The sequence below is a fragment of the Venturia canescens genome, chromosome 5, assembly GCF_019457755.1.
Source record: "Venturia canescens isolate UGA chromosome 5, ASM1945775v1, whole genome shotgun sequence".
In the NCBI taxonomy this organism is placed as follows: Eukaryota; Metazoa; Arthropoda; class Insecta; order Hymenoptera; family Ichneumonidae; genus Venturia; species Venturia canescens.
Genome location: NC_057425.1, coordinates 15,267,186 through 15,286,862, shown reverse-complemented (window position 1 = coordinate 15,286,862; position 19,677 = coordinate 15,267,186). Strand labels below are relative to the sequence as shown.

At 39.2% G+C, this 19,677-nt stretch overlaps 1 protein-coding gene across 1 annotated transcript in view; it reads right to left on the bottom strand.

Moving 5' to 3' along the window:
* Nucleotides 1-18,635, bottom strand: part of LOC122410432 (acetylcholinesterase-like) — a 180,967-nt gene extending 162,332 nt beyond the window's left edge. The window contains exon 1 of the mRNA XM_043418554.1: nucleotides 16,136-18,635. Within this exon, the coding sequence (XP_043274489.1) occupies nucleotides 16,136-17,243 (1,108 nt within the window). The 5' untranslated portion in view covers nucleotides 17,244-18,635. The remainder of the gene's footprint in view (nucleotides 1-16,135) is intronic.
* Between the last annotated feature and the right edge of the window lie 1,042 nt (nucleotides 18,636-19,677).

Below are 19,677 nucleotides of genomic sequence, written 5' to 3'. Positions count from 1 at the left end.
GGTATTTGTAGATCGAAATTTCGAAACCTGATGTTGAAATTTAAACTGTGAATACAGTATTATGCCACAATTGAACTGACATGAGGGTTTTTTGAAATTTTGAATTTTTTTGCATTTCGTATTACCATCCGAATAATTATAGAATAATTCAGTAAATATCCATCGAATCGTCATTTGGCGAATGTCAGCCCAACCGCAATAAAAAAACATACATTTTGAGCTGTATTACATCCAAATCGATCAGGAAATGAAGGAGAAAAAAGCTTTTAAAAATTTATTGAAAAAAATTATCAACATTGGTTTATCGAAATGTGCGTGACCATCAGCTTCTGAAAAGACAAACGAAGAAGCATAAGAGAAAGTGACGTATACATCATGGATTTGATAGAAAGTCTTCTTGTGTAGTTTACTGTTGTGGAAAAAGTGTAGTGCTGAAGAATAAAGGACAAAATATGCAGAGGAACGTGCTCGATGTCGAAAGGTATATCAGTGGACACGTCAAAACCTTAGAATCCGGTGTGGCGAAGCCCTGGGACTCGCTGCGAGCATGTGGATATCGAAATTTTGGAGAAGATAAAGCGAAAGGGAGAAAATAACTGGAGAAAAATGCAGCGAACGAAAATGCGAAATTTTCAATAATTCTGGTAAATTTTCTTATTTTTCAATATGACTGTTTTTCGATGTCTACCGCTTTTTCAAGCGAGAACCCAGCGGTCTTCACTGCTGGAGAGTTCGATTCTCATCGAACAACCCATCGATGAAAATCGTTGGATATATTCGGAAAGAACTAACGTTCTCCCGGATAAACAATATAAATTGTTTATCGAATTCTACCCCTTTTTCGAGCGAGAACTCGATAATCTTCACTGCTGGAGAGTTCAATTCCCACTGAACTAACCGACGACGAAAATTGTTGAAGATTTACGGAACGAAAATCGTTCCTTCGTACAGTACAAATTGTTTATTCTATTTTACCGCTTTTTTAAGCGAGCAGCAGTTTTTACTGCTCATTCATCGGGTTCTTCATTGAAACCTGATGGAAGCCTCACGCCACAACACCTGTTGGTAGTCTGCGCAATAGCTCATTTCGAGTTCTGCAGTACCGACAGGGGAGGGGAGGGTACGACAACGTATGTTATCGTGTGATCCATCACCCGGATAACATGTTATTGTGTGATCCACACAACGGATAAGGCATTTTGATCGGTGCGGAATTTCATTTATTTTTTTATAACTAATCCTTGTGGTCATGAAAATTGATATAGAATTGCTATCAAAAAATTATGAAACATTTTGAAAATTTCTTCATAGTTCGAAATAAACGTCACTTTTTTATATAACGGGCAAAATCGAGTAATTGAATGGAAATTGTAAAACCCGAAATGTGATGCTCAATAAAAAACTTGTTCCGGTGCTGGGAGTCTGCTCTCGGAAATTCTCATTGCTCGTATGAAAGTTTCAAAGTCTTGATTAAAGCCATAAAATCTCAATTGCATCGGAAAGTAGGATCGAAGAGAATTCACGAATGAGATCAAATGATCACGCTTTCGTTCAAGTTTTCATGTGACTCGCATGCTTCTCGGTTTCGATTAATTACAACTCTTATCTACCTGAATGAAGCGGTTTAAGCTTGCTAATGATTTTGAATAAAGCGAAACAAGATGTTCTCGTTTAACTGCAATATTGTTTCAAATGCTACTCCAAGTGTAACTTGATCTTGACTCGAAGTAGGGAGTCCAGAGTGGGTATAAGTGACCGATCACTTTTTTCGATATAACTGGGCAACGAATAAAGATACAGAATACTTTCCGCTCAGCCACTCTTTATCTAATTCATCTCTCGTCTACTATCCGTCCCTCAAAATGTTGTGCCCTCATTTCAAACTTACTTTTTTCCCACGTCCTAGAACTTCCACGTATAAGAACAAGAGCACCAAGTTTTGGCTGTTTCATCGTGCAGCGGTGCGCGCATCTGGCGCAACGTATTGTAATAACGATTTTAGAACCGTGACCGGGTGAGTCTCATCCAGAGCATTCGGTAGGTGGCAACCATGAAATATTTGTACCTCTCGCTCTTACCCTTAGCCTCTTTCCATCCTTCATTTTCTTTCTGTCTTTGTCTTACTTGCCGTAAATACGAGCGATGAATTCCCAAGTGAGGTTTGGGGAATTACTTCCCATTGTTCCCATCACGACTGGCAGAAGCTACCAGCCCTGGCGGGTTACCTATCCTCATGGAACATTCGAGCAATTCCGGTCAAAGACGGTAGAAGCCAAAAGTCCTCATTGGTCCCACTCCCTGACTAATGAGATCTCAACCCAAAAAGCTCTAGTCTCGACCTCGTAGCCCCAATTTCTCATCCAAAATTCCCACCCATAATACGTGCTTCTAACGAAAATCCTAGGAAATATAATTATCCTCCAACGAGAAGTTGAGATTCATACTGAATGCTTCGGATGCCCTAAATTTCATATACACTTTTACACATAAATGTTACAGATCTCGCTTCAACCGATTCGGAAAAATAATCCATTCCTCTCAAAATGGTATTAACAGAGTTATAACAACTTATCTAATTAAAAAAGTCCTTTACATCGCATGTACACGAATAAATAGAACTTCTGGAGAATCATTTGCACAGTTTTCTTCCAATGTAAACACATAATAATAAGTTAGACTATCTTTTAATGAAAAGCCAGTGCTCACTTGACAAAGTGTATATAAGATAAAAAGTTCAAGTGAGAATATTTATCCTGGATTTTATTTGCAATATTCACTATAAAAAAGATAAGTGCTTGCTTTGAATATCCAAGAAAGTGAAATAAAATGCTCTTGTTTTTGTGGAAAAGTGGAAAAGAAGAAACACAAACAATGGAAAATGCTTCGAGTCAAGAATTCACAGTAAGTAAGCAAGAGCGGAACGATTATTGCGATATATACAGAAAGAAAAACCAACGACACCATGGGTCCACAATTTATACACAAAAGGTGAACAGTTTCAACTTATTTGTTTTTCTCAGAGGATAAGATAGTCTCGAGAGTTCTGGAAAAAATGTTGAGATATAGCGAATGTTCTGATCGTTGGAATATGAATCGCAAAAAAAATTAAATACGACCAACGGACCTGGTCCACGCCTTTAGAATTGACGGTATTCACTATAACGTCTTCCGTTTATTAACGTTTTTGATAGCCATGATTGTTAATATTTCTAAATTCATAAAGCGAAACTTTGAAATAGAAATGTAAATGTTAATTTGCGAGATTGATCTACGTATATTTGGAAAGGAAATAAAACATAAAGCAGTTGGCATAGATCCAACGTGTGGAGTTTTCAGTGTTCTTCTGGAATCTCCTTCATTTTACTCCTCTCGCGAACTCGTTTTCACGCCTTTCGTCCGAATGCACTTGGTAGAAATCGTAAATGTTGACGAGAGGACTTGTTCCTGCGATATTCACCTGTTTATCGGGTTAACGGTGAGTTAAACTTGAATCGAAAGAATAGCGTTCCTCGTCGCAGCCGCTATGGCTGTCTAGAAGGAACATGGAAGAGATGCGAATTATCAAGTCTCCGATGTGCTCCGTTGCGTCTCAGACAAACACAACAGCTTTTACCTTTTCTTTTTCTTTCTTCCCTCTTATTTTTCCCTTTACGCTCCTTTCTACATCTTCCCGTTAATCGTATCTTCAGGATGATTCTCCCTCAAGAGCACTTCGCTCCGTATGCCGTTCTTGTCAAGAGATCGACAAGAGCTTCTATGTTTTCCTGTTGTTTTTCTTTAGTTAAAAGAGTGGGAGGGGAGGGGGGGGGGACAAGAAATTTCCGTAACAAGAATGAAAAACACACTACGATTCTTCGTTCATTAATATAACACGAACAAATCCATTGAAAATATACATCCGAGACGTTCTCTATGTACAAAACCAGTACACTCTCTCAAGGCATGTCTCATAAGCATGTCTCGAAATATTTTTCATATTATTTTTTCACTAACGGGGTTTGACAAAAGCTAATGAAACATTTCCAGAGATTGTTCTTCCATACTAGCTGACTTCTCCGTGAAATATCTTGAAATCAAAAAGTAGGAAAATAGTAGTTTTATCCAATAAGGTCTTGTGATGGATGAGCACCAAATGGAGAAAACACAGAACGTGAATAGAACAGATTTGGCGCAGAGACAATCGAGTGAGTCTCACGCCCACTAGCTGAGAAACTTATCTACGGAAAAGGAGAATTGTCTCGGACGCCCAACTACTACAAACTGTTCGATGCACCATTATTATTTTATAGCTTGAACAAACTAAATATCCCAAGTCCCTCGAGTGTTTTAAGACATTTTCGTTCTTTCATCGGTCTCCTCTTTCCCTTCGGTACCCAACAATCTGGAACTAAATTGTAGTTCTACAACAAGGCTACTTTAAAAGCTTTATCGAAGTCGAATGGCAAAAGTTCTAATCGCATTGTAACAAAATTGTCAAATCTTAACAGAATATGCCGTTTGAGATTTTAACATTAAATATAGTAACAATAAATAGTCAGTGTTACTTTTCACCTTACTTCCTAACGACCTTCTTTTCATTTTTACGTGTATAAGGTGATAGATCACACGATGACAGCCTTCGCTGCCGCCCCCTCTTCTCCTGCCGGTACTGCAGCACTCGAAACAAGCTACTGCAGACTACCGACAGATATCACAGCGCAAGTCTTCCAATGGGTTTCAACGTTACGCACTAGGCGAATACGATGGATGAGCAGTAAAGACTGCTAGGTTTTCACTTGAAAAAGCGATAAAATAGAGTAAACAATGTATATCGTTTATCCGGGAGAACGATTGTCGTTGCGTATATCTCTAACGATTTTCATCAATATAGGTAGTTCAATGTGAATTGAACTCTCCAGCAGTGAAAACCGCTGGGTTCTCGCTTGAAAAAGCGGTAGTCGCCGATAAACAATCAAATTAAGAAATAAAAAAATTTTGACCAAAATTATTGGAAATTTCCCATCTTCGTCTGCTTTTTTCCCCCTCTCGCTCTACCTTCTCTTCCATTTCGGCGTCCACACCCTCGCACAGACGATCAATTTGTTCGAAGCGCAGGATTCGAGCTTAAATCTATATAGAATATCCGCACCAAATACACCGGATTCCAGGACTTAGACGTGTCCACCGACGTACATTTCGACATCGAGTTTCTTTGTATATTTTTTGTTTTGTTCCGCAGTACTACACTCTTTGTCGCAAATCACAGCACAACAAGACTTTCCGTCAAATCCATTACGTATACTAAACGTCACATTCTATTATGCTTCTTCATTTGTCTTTTCAGAAACTGTGATGATCGCGCACATTTCGATAAACTAATGTCGATAATTTTTTTCAATAAATTTTTAAAAGTTTCTTTCTCTTTCATTTCATGATCGATTTTGATGCAACAAAACTCAAAATGCGTGTTTCGCATTTTGAATCGATGGATATTTACTGACAATGAGTTATTCTACAATTACTCAGATGATAATACGAAATGCAAAAAAATATCAAAATTCAAAAAACCCTCATGTCAGCGTAATTGTGGCATAATACTGTATTCACAGTTGAAATTTCAACACAATCAGTTGAACGGTGCGGTAGAAATCAGCTTTCGAAATTTCAATGCGCCTTACCAACTGATCCATCACCTTTCCTAATTCTAAAGAAAAAAAAACACAAAAAATTCATCTGAAAGCTCCATCGATCGCGAAGTATCAGAGTTTTCTCATGAAAGTTTTAAATTTGAAATTGATTGATCGATTGTAATTTAATTTTCGAAATATGCCTATCGTTTCATGTCATTTAGGATTTAACTTATCTCGGTTGGACGTTAGACTTGTGTACGTAGACTTGAACGACTGAGTTGACAGCTCGTGAAAGGCCACAGTACTCCATTTTTAAGTGACTATATTTCGGTCTTTCTGTCGTCCTCATCCCTCATCCCTCATCATGCCGTTTCATCAAACATACACACACACCTACACGCCTTATACATATAAAATTCGATCCTTCTACACATAGCATCTCTGGAAGTTCCCTAAGGCTTGTACAAAACGTATTTATACTTCGTATGCTCTAAAATAGAATCGTCCTCCTTTGACTAAATGTGAAAGTTCGTCCCTTCCTGAATTGGGATATGACGCATTGCCTCTGAATCTTGTTGAATCCATATAGTTATTTTTTTATCTTTTCCTTCTCAGTATTTTAGAGAGACTAAGTCATCAGAGGCCGGGAAGAAATGTTATAAATAAATGAACTGCGCCCTATTTTAGAAATGTAATTAAATTTTTCTTAAAACAAGAGAAACCTTCCATGATAGATGAATCTGGGATAATCATATCATAAACGTTTCTTTAAATGAACTTTAATACCTCGTAAGGTGTTTCTCGTGTGTTCTATATGCAGACTTTTGCGGTCGCAGGAAGTTTCTTGTTCGCACAAAGTCTCGAAAATATATTCGCTCAAACATTGTAATGCGAGTAACCGAATAATTAATGAAATAAAGCCACAGATATAAATCAGAGATCTAAAGGCAGTAGCGAAAACGAAATAGGCATGCATCATGCATAATTTATTTTTATTATTTTGATTATCGGTCATAATAATCTTCATGGAATTTTAAAACAAAATGATTTGTCTAATCATCTCAAAAGAGAGCCAACAAAAGAACCTGGGCTATACATAAAACACTCGTCTCCACAGGAGAACCTGCATCTAGCACGGAGTCGAAAGTGTTGACATTTCATTTCGGAAAAGCCTGTATCGAAGCGTATAGACGGGTCGAGTATTAGAGCGGATGAAAAGTTCGTAGACTTTGCAGCGTGAAAGACACGTCGAAGGGAAGCGTTGCAGGGTTCATCACACATTCCAGTGAGCAGCTAGGAGCTTCCACATATATTCGATCGCACACATTCGTGTGGTCGGATATATAGACAGATAGGAAGATACGTATAGAAAGGTGTATGTGAAGAAAGTGGAAAAGAAAAGAAGGGAAAGAGAGGGGGGGGGGCACGTGTTTGAAAACAAAGTGCCTTGTACGTTGTTGAAGCGTAGTAGAGGTAGCAACGACATACAAGTCTCTCGCAACTGGGGCAACGGGTCTCACTGAACCAACATCGTAGTTTCTTCATGTGTACGTTTGCAGGTGTACGTTTTCAGTAGCTTCGTTCGTGTGTAATATCGAACCGAAGTAAAACGTCTATAGAGTACACGAAGAAACGAAGAGGGTGTAATGTGTAAAATGAAGATAAGGACGAAGAGGGAAGCCAGTTAAAGGGGATGATGATTGCTGCTATAGTAACCTTAGCATAGAACGATGTATAAGTACCAAAGAGCGGGAGGAGTTAGGGTAGTTACGCAAGAGGGCTGTAGGTCGAGGGTATTAGGCGCATCATAGTTCGCCCGCCAAAGGGTGTCTACTAGACATTATAACGACTCAAAGGCTAAGATTTTGAATAAGACGTGGAAGGAAAAGCATGCGAATTCCGCCCCCCCCCCCCCTTCTCCCATAGCCAATTTTGTTTATGAAACCACTAAAAAAGACAGTCAAATTTTTTTATCACGAAGGTTCATAGTGTAGATGTATTTTTTTTGCGACATCTAACATTTCAAAACCAACATTAATCGATCGTTCTTTTTTTCTTTATACCTGTTATTTTTGCTCTTCATTGAATGATGGAGCAGTTTTCATATGTCTACAGATAATCCGAAAGGTTTGGTCTCAATTACTTGAGTCTCTAATCGTGCGAGACAGCCATTGAATTATTCTCAATCGTGCAATGGCTGTTTAAAAGAGATAATATCATGTGTACATAACATAAACGAGCTATCCAGATTCCATTCTATCCATGCAAATGAACATGCAAATTGGGGGTAAAGCGAACGGAACATCGAGTATGATGATGAAGTATCTTGTTCCTTTTTTGTGATTGCTCTGAGAATACAAAAAGTGATTGAATCCATATATGACTTGCAACACTTTACGTCTATGAGACGGAAAATGATGCTAAACGACACTCGATTATTATCGGCATGACTGTGAGGATTTATTGAAACCATCAGAAAATGATCAAATTTCGTCTCATTGAATGCATGAATGAAATAAAAAAATTGCCATGATTTTCTGATGAAAACTCCACAATAGTTAACGATTATATTCTTTAAATATACATTCAATCGGGTCTACTAATATTCAGGACCAAGCGCGCCGTTATCGACGATAAAAAAATCGTACGGAGTTTTATGATCGCAAAGAAAGAACAATCAATCATTTCCAGTGTGATGGATACACGCTTGATTTCACGCCCAATTAGCCGTTCGACGTTCTTGAAATCTCTCCCCTCGACGTTTTTCCATGCATGCTCACCCTCATCTTATCGTTTCTTTTTCCATCTCTGACATCGTTCCCCTAATTTTTGTGCACATGACATCGTGTTCAACATGTCGGCGTTATTCCGAAAAACAAACCCGTCGGAGTTCTCAATACCGAGTAATGAAACAATGATGGTCCCTTAATGGCTTACATATACGATCGTAAGCGACAAATATACGGGAAACAATAAAAATGCAGTACTCAAACTTATGTTTTTCATTCAAATATATCAGGAGACGAATGAAGAGGGATTATGAATATGAAGGCAAAACTATGGTTTTCGTATTTCATGAAAAATATTTGAAAAAGTTACATCGCAGTCACGGTCGAGAGGAAACAAAGCTGTGAGAATCATTTATCGACTATCAGGTTCATTTGCACGATGAAAAAACTGTACATTAATCTTCAATAAAGTTTTAATAAATTGCTGAAATTTACGGAAAAGAGTTTCAAGTTTGTCATTACCGTTTTTAATTCCGTCGACGTACGAGTCTATAGAATGAACTATTTGGAATAAAAGTGAAAATTAGTGTTTTCAATGAAGCCTGTCATTTTCCTGACACAACCGAAGCTCAAACCGACAGACATTTAGGTTTCATATGGTGATAAATTAAGGGAAAGGTCTTTCACCGCCAGAACCAGCTGGTTGGCTAGTTCCGTTCGTGAAAGTGATCCAACCGAGACCAAAACGTTGTTACTCAGGCGAGAGACTTGGCGGAGAGCCAGATTCAACAGATGCGAACAATCAAGGGGAAGCAGAAGACAGATTTTCGGTCTTACCCAGCTGAAATAGTACAGACCAAAAAGGGACTATCAACAGAGGAGAAGAGAGCGAAACCGCATGAATAGAGAGAGCTCGACCGTCAGTCTGATTAATCGAGTCTTTAGAGAAAACAAATCTGTACTCCTAGTCAAAGTAAAGCTTACTTTCTCTCGAATCATATCCGTTTCATTTATTTTTTGCAACTTTTCTTTCGTCGATTACGGTGCGGTGACTTGGGAATGGGTTGAAAAATTGGCAAGGTCTCATTGTTCACGCATGTCTATATTTATAACGCAAACAATGTGGGATTCAACTGCCCAATGACGCGTTGACACCCTGTCAAAAAATAATCGATGCAAAAATTTCAATGCTCTAATTGTTTCGAATAATGGATTTCATGCACGAATCATTAATTATACTTTTTGAGCTTTAGAAACGTCTCAAAAATATATACCGAATACTATAGAACTTCGTTCTATTCCATTAATCCTAAAAACGCGATAAGTTCAATCAGATTCGCAACAAATCTTGGTAAAACTTCGAAGTGAACTACGAGCAGGATTTAATAAGGTCCTATCGAAACAACAGCTCTGTGGAGCATTGTTGTGCCACACACTCTAAGGGAAAGAAGACGAAGAGTCTGTGATATATGAAGAGGAAAAAAAGATGGAGAATGAAGGGAAGTAGACGGGCACGACATGTCCGCGCAATTTGGCGAAGGGATTGGCTTCGGAGCTTTCTTCAGACCACATACACGAAGACTATCCTTTCATCAGTGGCCTAGCGCGAACCAGACACATTCGTCTTCCGATCGAGGTCAGTATAAAAGAAGAGAACAAAAAAGCCCATTCTGCGGGAAACTAAACTGCCCGCAACGTGTGCTGAGCTCAAACGCATGAAAGAATCAATTAATTTTTTTTCTCGAATTAGTTGCGGTTGTTACGGTAAATCGATAGATTATTAATTCATTTCCGATTTGCTATTGATAGCGTAAAAAAATGAGGACATGTTTGTGTTGAGAACTTGGCAAGTTGGTCATTAACTTCTTCGAATGAATTTTGGAATTCAGAAACCCTAAAAATAAAATTGTTCCACCTCGATAAATAACGATAATAATAATGATAATTATAATAAAGAAACTTATAATAATAATGTTACTGGTAACTGCGACAAAGAAGATAAAACAATCCGTCGCAAGGTAAATTCGAAATCGAGACAAATTCAGGAATGTATTGGAATGTGCCTCACAATTAAGAGACATATTTCTCAGATTTGCAACAACGAAAGTTTTAGCAGGTGTCAGAGTTTAAGTTGGCACATTTATCGTCGTTAGTCGAAAGCTTGATTAACGAGCGAAAAAGAAAAATGAGATGATAGTAAAATCGTATATACGATTGAAATGAGAGACGGAGTTTTAAGCAAAAGCTGAAGATGCTTTGCGTGAACGAACGGTGTAAACGTTGACGATTCGAGATGTCTGGCTACGTGATGCACGCAGCGACGTGCTAAACGATCAACCATTACATTCATACGTGACCACTAAGGGTTTATGCCTAAAGGCACCCACAAACGCATATATATAAACGAATCTTTGCAGTCTGGTGCTTATCGTCATAATTCGACTTGCCGGAATGAGTGAGACCTTTTACACGTTTTACGCAAGACTATCGAGTTCCGAAAACTCTTCGTGACCTCGTGTAAAGGTTTAATAAACTTAAAATTTCCAATCTCAAACATAAGTTACATTTCGGAGATTGTTCATAATATATCGGTGCATTGCAAATTGAGATGAATAAAATAGAAGCGAGCGAACAAGTGAAAGAATAAGAATAAAGTGTCTACTGAGATAATGCCGAAAAGAAAGACTTTCGTGATTTATGATGGCGCTTGTCACGGAGGAGGAGTTCTTCTGTACGTAGAAAAAAAACAAGCCGAAGCAAGTTCTAAAAAACGCAAGGGGACGAATCTGCTTATGAAAGATTCACAGGGCTGATTATTCGACTTGAGAAATCTCCATCTCCAGGATGACTTTTGAAAAACATAACAAGAGAAGCTGTAATTACTTGTACCTACAGGTTCAATCGAGACGACCAGAGGCTGAATACAAGTATCAAGTTTAATCTTTAATCTTTCACGAGGTTGTCTTTGATTGAGATATTAAAATATTCAAGACATAGATTTCGGTAACTCCGAATATTTTCTCGCAAAATGTGAGATGATGAAACGAGAAGGAATATTAAAATTGGCAGCATGCATATAGAAATTGAAGAAGATTTTCTTTGACGATCGCAGGCTTCGCTCTTTTTTCATCTCCTCCTTTTCTTTAATATCCTCCATTCTTTATGACGTGCAGAAGCGTGCGAGAGTTTTCTCAAAAAAAAAAATCGGAAAAAACGGAGGCGGAGAAGAATGCGATCAAAGGGTATATCGAGCACATTTTTATTCCGTAAGAAACTGAATGGCACGAAGTGAGTCATGATATATCGTCATCGCGGAGCTCGAAGCGTATGAGAACTTCTTTTTTTTTTTACTCAACATCATAGAATCTGTTGCATGATCGATTCTTTCTTTGTGAATTTTCATGGCATACGTACTCAAGGGAACTACCGTCTCAGGGCCTTCTACGATCTACGTTTCTGTTCTTTTTCCTTTTCTATCTCATATGTAGAAAATTGTACGATGCATGAAAAAAAGTCTAAACATTGTAAAATGTTCCTTATGCTCGGGAATCGAGTTTCATCACATTTTCCGCTTCGAGACGCTCGGGTCTAGCAGAAGGCGCGTGGATTTTCCATCCGTTACATTGCAACGGAACAAAATACATTATTACCAAAAAGTTACACAATGAATGTGCGTATGATTAAATTACGCTTGCTTTCGCATTCGCATACGGCAACATAAACCTAAATAAAAACGTGTACTTTTTTACTTACAAATCCTTGTTTCTGGGAGATGAATGTCGATGAAAATATCGAATGAAAACGAATAAGTGAGAATGAAAGTCCATAAAACAGTGTTAATTACGACGGCAATAAAAAGTTGGTTGATGTGGCGCGTGGCAACAAGGTATGGATCCAAGGCATGGAATTGAGGAATGGGGATACAGAACGGTGGAATGCGATCTCAAATTTTCCATTCCATCGAGGATGCCGATCAAGAAGAGAGAGAAAACAAGAAAGCAGGAGAGTGTGAGAGAGAGAGAGAGAGAGAGAGAGAGAGAGAGAGAGGAGAGAAAGAGAGAGAGTAGAGCCAATCGAAATGTGAACTAGCGCCCGAAGTACGTAATTGCTTTCGTGGAATGCACTCTACGATTCTCCACCCACCTGCCGAACCCCTTCACTTGGTGGAAAGCTCATACTGCACGTCGAGGTTAAGTAGAACGTCTTCTCGATACAGATATTTACATACATTTCGATTGAGATGCTTCGGTAACGCAGTTTCGTTTGACATTCATGTTTTACAGGAATTTCTCATTAAGCATGATTCTTTGATCGCAACAATAAATGACAAAAATAAATTCCTAATTGCTCGAAAACTTAAAGTATTCGTTAATCAAAACGCACGAGAAAAAATGAAATAATAATAATGGAAATTCGTGTGAGTATTTAGGGACTTTGATGTTAACGCGCTCCAATCCATATTTAAAAAATTCAAGAGACTCGCTGCGTATACAACAAATGAAAAAAGAAAAGCTACAAAAGAAGATGTACCCCGGTAGGAGCAGTGGTTAGCATATATGCAGCGGAAATGTTCCATGCTCAACAGATTGGGATTCTGCAGGAAATGGAAATTCTGCAAATAGAGAAAACACAGAGAGGGATAGAGAAAGAGTGGAAAAAAGGGGAAAAGGGGATAAGATAAAAAGAGATAGTGTACTACTGGACAGAGCTTATGTTACAGTGCGGAAGTTGAGCCAAGAGGCAACCGGAAGATGTGAAAAACTCTTGCCATTCGATCTCTGAAGCTCGCTAGAAAAGCTTGTCGTTTCCCGAGTGATTGAATGTTAAAAAGAGAAGAAGGAGGAAGGGAGTAAGAGGGGGATAAAACAGATAGTAGTATCAAGGTTGGATGGAGTTGAGAGAAGGAGGATCGATCGTCAAGAATTGAAGATTACCGGAATTGGGAGAAAAGGTGTGGGTCCCATGAATTCACAATTCCGTTCCTTTTTTATGGATAAACGACTTGAAATGTCGTTTGCAACTTCATCAATTTTTGCCACAGTCCAGACTCGTTTATCCTCAAGCACTCTCATTTCGCGTGTGGTCTAACGAATCTCGGAAATGATAAAAACAGTTTACAAACTGAGCCAGAAAATGAAGAATATCCTTGTTGGATCCCCAAACAGCGCTACTCTCCTGCGTTAGTTATACGGACAGTTATAAGCGCTTGTATCATCCCAGTTGGAACAATGTCAGTTATACATGTGTAGACTCATAGTTTACATATACGAGACGTTTCTCTTGCTCATCAACTATACCACCAGGGTCAACCCGGTTAAGCTATTCTCAAATCCATAGATCAAATCCATAGCTGAATGTCTCCGGGAAAAAGGAGTACGCACAGTAATGAAACTGTATCAGGCGTTGATTGCTCGTTCTATTATGTATTACGCAAATGTACTATTCGTTGGTGGGTGGCCGATTAACAACCGGCTGGCACGAATCGTAGCTGAAATAGGAATTTATAGTGGCACGCGACACGGTTAATTGCTCAAAAACAAGGAGAACCCTTGATGAATCTATTCAACTCTATTATGTAAATCCAAACGGAAGTTCGAAGCCACCATATCTCACCCGTCCACAAATTCGATCGTATGCCAGAACTCGAGGCAACTAATATTTAATGGATCTGTTAATTAAGATTGGAAGAAATTTATTTATTTTCATCCAATAGGCTGGTTGCATTCAACCCCTACAATTTCGGGGTTTAATAATTTATCACCCTCGTTCGTAAGTGAAACAATCCGTCACCTGCACAATCATACAGGACCGAGTTACTCGATAGAGAAATAAAAATTCATCGTAAAAAAGCAGAGAACGATTCATGTTCATTAATTGAATAATAAGTAGTTATTACGTAGACACAAAAATGCGTAAATATTACCGATTATATCGGATGTTAGGAATATGGAAAATTTATTGACGTTTCGCGTGATGGTCCTCGAGGATTATGTATTTTCCGCAGTCACGCTACTCTAGTCTACTCTAACCTACCAGAATAAAAATTTAGCCAACGCACAGTATTTCGGTAACTATTGTTGACAATATATCGTATGCGAATTCATCGTCTTTGAAAATAATAAAGCCTCTGAGTGAACAACCGCCATACGACCACATCTCGCCGAAAGTGAGTCCCGACGATACCTTTCGAGCTCACGACAGAATTTCATTTAGCTATACGATTAATTAAAGTTGCATTACGTTCATAGAATTCTGTAAATGTCTCATAACAGCAAATTGAGTATCGCGAGTGCGTGAGCTTTTCCACGAGGGCGTATCGAAGTAAATGTGACACAGAGAAAAACTGAAGCAATGTGATGTTATTATCCACCGCATTGGCCCGAGGCGGGACGCAAAAGCTTTACTCGTCGGCGGCCTTTTGCGTCTCGCAAACCTGTACGTCCTTGGGTAGTCTTGTTATTGATGCGTTCCACCAACCAATGGTGTGCGTAAGTGAGTGTGTACGTGTGACATATTATTTTGCCATGAAAGCTTTGTTTGTAAGCTCAAGCTAAACCAAAACAAGCTTTGCTGCAAGGCATACACGAGGCAGTGCCTTCGTCGAGCGTATAGGAGAGCATGAAAGAAAAGCACGCAAAGATTGAAGAAACGTGCGTGTGATTCGAAAGAATGAATTTGAAAAAAAAACTATAAGGGTAACCTAACAATGTGACAAGGCAACATTCGAAGGATTTCTGAGGTAGTTGTTGACATTGCGTCATATCTTTTGATTGGTGGAGCAAAATACCACCATTTCTATGTTACTGAAAGAAATCTCTCATAAAAGAAGAACGAAAAAAATAATGTTTATGATAAATAATCGCAGTAAAAGTAGGGAGGGTCGAAAATTGTAATTGCCCAGCCGGGCCCAAAATGTCTGAGTTTATTGTTAGGAGCAATTACGGCTAATTTAGCAATCCAGGAATAAAAAGTAAGCAAAACAAAGAATAGGTGACACTGTGAAATATTCATAAGTTCGAACACCTACGAGCTGGCCGTGCTAACACATGGAATTAATTTCCAACGGGAAAGCTAATTTTAATGGAGCATCGTGGAAACTAATGGCCCTTGGCATATTGCGGATCCATCCACTCAACTATATAACCGTCTTTCGACGTTCACCACGTTTCCACCTGGTTTCTACTGTTCGTATAAACATAGAGCTATATATCTTAGCATGGCACGAATGTAGCTATCGTTTAGTTTCGTCTATATTAGCTAGAACGATGGCACCTCTCGAAATATCGAAGATCAGCCCAGAAAGAGAGTTCAAGGTCACGGTAATCTCGGTTCGAGTCGTCTATCTCATTGGCTGACATAAATATTTCGATTCGTTGCAGTATTAATTAATAGATTGTCCGCACAATTACTCACAGCAAACAAGATTTTTTCCTGTCCACCAAAAGACTAAGGAAAAGTAAGTTATTTGTCGACCAATTGATTAATTCATTTTTAATCGTCGTAAGCAACTGGATTATCAAAAGTATTATTTCGAAAACGTGAGCAGCAAAATTCGCAATAATTCTTCAACGTACATCGAAAGTGTATAAATTCCAAACGATGTTACTAGGTTTTTTTTTGTTGTTTTTATCAAATCTAATCGGTCTTCACAGTATCACAGAAGGGAAATCACTAGAAAAACTTGCTCCGATTCCGAATCAAGAAAAACATGTGCGTAACCTCTGTATCGTTAGCGAGTGAAATTAATCGGTGCTTTTCGTGATAATTTCCTATTACTGAATTCTCATATAAACTTACCCTCATTTTGGTTGTTCCCAATAAGTATTTCGGTATCCTGGAAATCACCTTCCTTCAGCATATCCAATGGATGTTTAGGCAAAAAAACACCGTCGATTGTCGGGGCCGATGGTGAGCCAAGAATACCGGAATAACTGTTCCACTGTTGTACCGAAATGGTTTTCGGATCAACCGATCTCATACAAGCCATAACCCTAGCTGGGTTTTCACTCAACAACGTTGAATTACAACCGCAATCGTCAACGAGAACACGACCGACTTCGTGGGCTCTTTCACCTGTCATGTAACTCCAAGGTGCATTAAAAGTACCGCTCTGCAATATTCCACGTTTGACAAGGCCTCTTGTGACAGGTGAAATGAGATGAACTGACACTGAGCCGCCACCAGCCGATTCGCCAAAAATAGTGATTGCGTCAGGATCACCACCAAACGCAGCGGCGTTATCGCGCAACCATTTAAGCGCCAATGCTTGATCCCAAAGTCCCATATTCCCGGGTGCTTCCTCGCTGTTGCCAAAATGTTTGTTCAGGTAAAGAAAACCGAATGCACCGACCCGATACTGCATCGAGGCTATAATAACGTTGCTCGACGCTGCCATTAAATCACCGTCATAGACGTCTAGCGTTGCTGTTCCGGTCATATAACCACCTCCGTATATCCAGACTAACATCGGTAATCCAGTCTTCTCTGACACCTGTGGTTCGCTACCTTTGTGTCTAAGGCGTAATTTCTGCGGTACCCAGATATTCAGGTAAAGACAATCCTCTGAGATATTTGTATTAGGATTCCACATCTCTTCACCTTCAAAACCAGGAAAATACTCATAACGCTCCTGCCAACAACTGTTCGGCAACTTCGTCGCATTCAAAACACCGTGCCACCGTTCGATCGGCAACGGTTTACGAAATCTCAATGGCCCTATCGGTGGCTTCGCAAATGGTATGCCGTAGAAAACGTGAACCTCGCGATCAAGAACGCTACTCGAAAAACCCCTCACGAATCCTGACGTTGTTTCGACGATTAGAGGATCGCTCCGGGTTACTCGGCTCCCTGCATTAGCCAAACTCACTATGCTCACCAACAGAATTAGTTCGAATTTAACCCCCATCGTGACGTTGTACCTTAAATTCGAGTCTCTGACGCAATTTTGCAAAATATCTCTTTTCACCCTAACTAAGAGTTTTAGGCTTGTTTTCACTTTTAGGAAAAGATAGTTAAGATATCAGGAATTAAATTCTTGAGAGGATCACTGAGAGCTCCCCACACTTTTCGACGAGTCCATTTGTGGAACTCGATAACAGGGTTTCCGGGCAAACTTTTCTTGGACTTGCAAAGGCTTTTCCCCCTTTCCGTTCTTAATGTTTTTGCCGCTGAAAGTTTTCCCTGTCGAGAGTTTATCGAAGCATTAGTGACCAAATGTAGAATACCAAACAACTGAGAAACACGTTGAAATCTTTTGACTAATGTTAAGTCGATCGTATTTCTGCTCAACCTTCAAATCGATTTGATACTTTTAATTATAAATTCTGTGGATTTTCGTTGATTAAAGATTCTGTAAAGAGATATTTCAGAAATATTGTGCATCCTCGAGGAGTGATAACAACGAAGCTCACGGGTTCAGAAAGCCGGCGATTCAACAAGTTATATAACTGGTCGCCGGATTTGAATGTCACTACGGACCAACACTATGGTTCCGGTCCTGTATAAATTGGATGTTCCCAGATATTCCTATCCCTCAATCAACATTGTATTTCTTTAGCTCAAAAGTCTTTCTGTAACGACGAAATGTGACAAAGATCATTCGATTCAAGAATACAAATCCACTGGTTTCCCTCTTCCGGTACACACTTTCACGGCCTTTCTTTCATTGAAAGTTAAACTTTTTTTTCAAGGTCACAGATGTTTCCACAGGTGTTTCTTTGGTTATCGCGTGTACAAAACGATTTCTCCCGTACCGTTGTTCACCCTCATACGCTCCGGCTTAAAAAAGCTCACGAACGCGCACTTCACGAAGTGAAAATAAGCATGACCAGAGAAGATTCATTATTCTCTTTGCTGATGCTGGACGCACTCACTCACTGGGGATGTTCAAATGAATAAAACGGATGACTGGATCCTGACGAAAACGAAGTTGAACGAAGTAGGAAAAAAACGGATCTCGGTGAGAGACAGTTCGAAAATAAAAACAATAAGAGCTTATTAATCGTTCTTCTAAAATCAACAAAATATTTTATGTTGAAAAGTTTTTCCAACCACCAATCGTTGATTCCGTTTTTCAATGAAATCCTTTGATTTGAAAATTATTTTAAAACACCTGTCAAAAACATGATATTTCAAATGGAACTGGTGTAAGCTCCGATCGATGTCATTTTAGAAATCTTATAATTTCCAATCTTAAATAACGAACGAACGGACGACACACATTCGATATCACGAAAATGAGAATCGTGGATGGTCGCGCGGCGGCTGACATGCCGCGATGCACGGGGTCGACTGAACGTGAACTGAAGTAAAGCAAAGCTAGGCGAGGGCTGTGAAGGTCTCAGGTACGGTAGTCTGTCGGGTTCCCGGCGTCGGCGTCGCGACAGTGGCGCGGCGCACACGCCTCCACGGATTATCTTCACCCGCCACCGCGTACCGGCACGCACGTACATACATCATCCACGATATTCCAACTACGCTTATTATTCATACACACACGAGACACATACACCTTTTCATATAAAACGTATCACGTATCGGCGTTACAGTTTTTATGGAACTTCAACACAATATCTGAATAACGCCAGTATTATCGTTTCAATATTTAACAGACCAAATGGTTTTTTTTTATCGACTCCTCATGGACGTTCCACCGTTAACGAATCAAAGTTAGAGACTTCGATTCATTTTTTATAGCTGCAATCATCCGACTTTACCTTGCACTTGATAACTTTCAAGGCCATCACCGACCGCCTCCGTATATCCTTCTAGATAATCTCGAGATTATCACGTTTTCGATTATTCACTTTCACCGCACTCTTCAACAATCTGTACTCCCCAAGTTTCAACTCCAATTGCTGTTTATACTTACCACATCCTTGAGAACGATTTCAAATGCATTTCAAAATTGTTTTACAACTTCAAAGAACTTATTCCCGCGTTATGGTGCACCGAGTGACAAAGTTCTTCCCGTTTCTCCAGAAGGAGGGATTTTGCACTTCGTCTAACAAACCGCTAATTCAATCATTATACTTTCAACCCAATTATCTTTTTCTTTTACAAACATTTCACGCCGTCATTCAAATTCTCCAGATTTCACGATCAGCGTAATTTCTCAACGCAATTACTCGATATGGAAATCATAATCAGAACTTTTCTCAACTGTGTCCAACTTCAAATTCCATTCAACTGTTACCCAAGTAATCGAACGCAAACCGCAAAACAATTTGCGATACCTCGCTAAAAAAGACACACAGAATAAATGAGCGACACTCCCTTATGGTTACGAAGTTTGCTATACATTTTTTTCAGTATTTACATACTTTTTCCAATTCAATTTT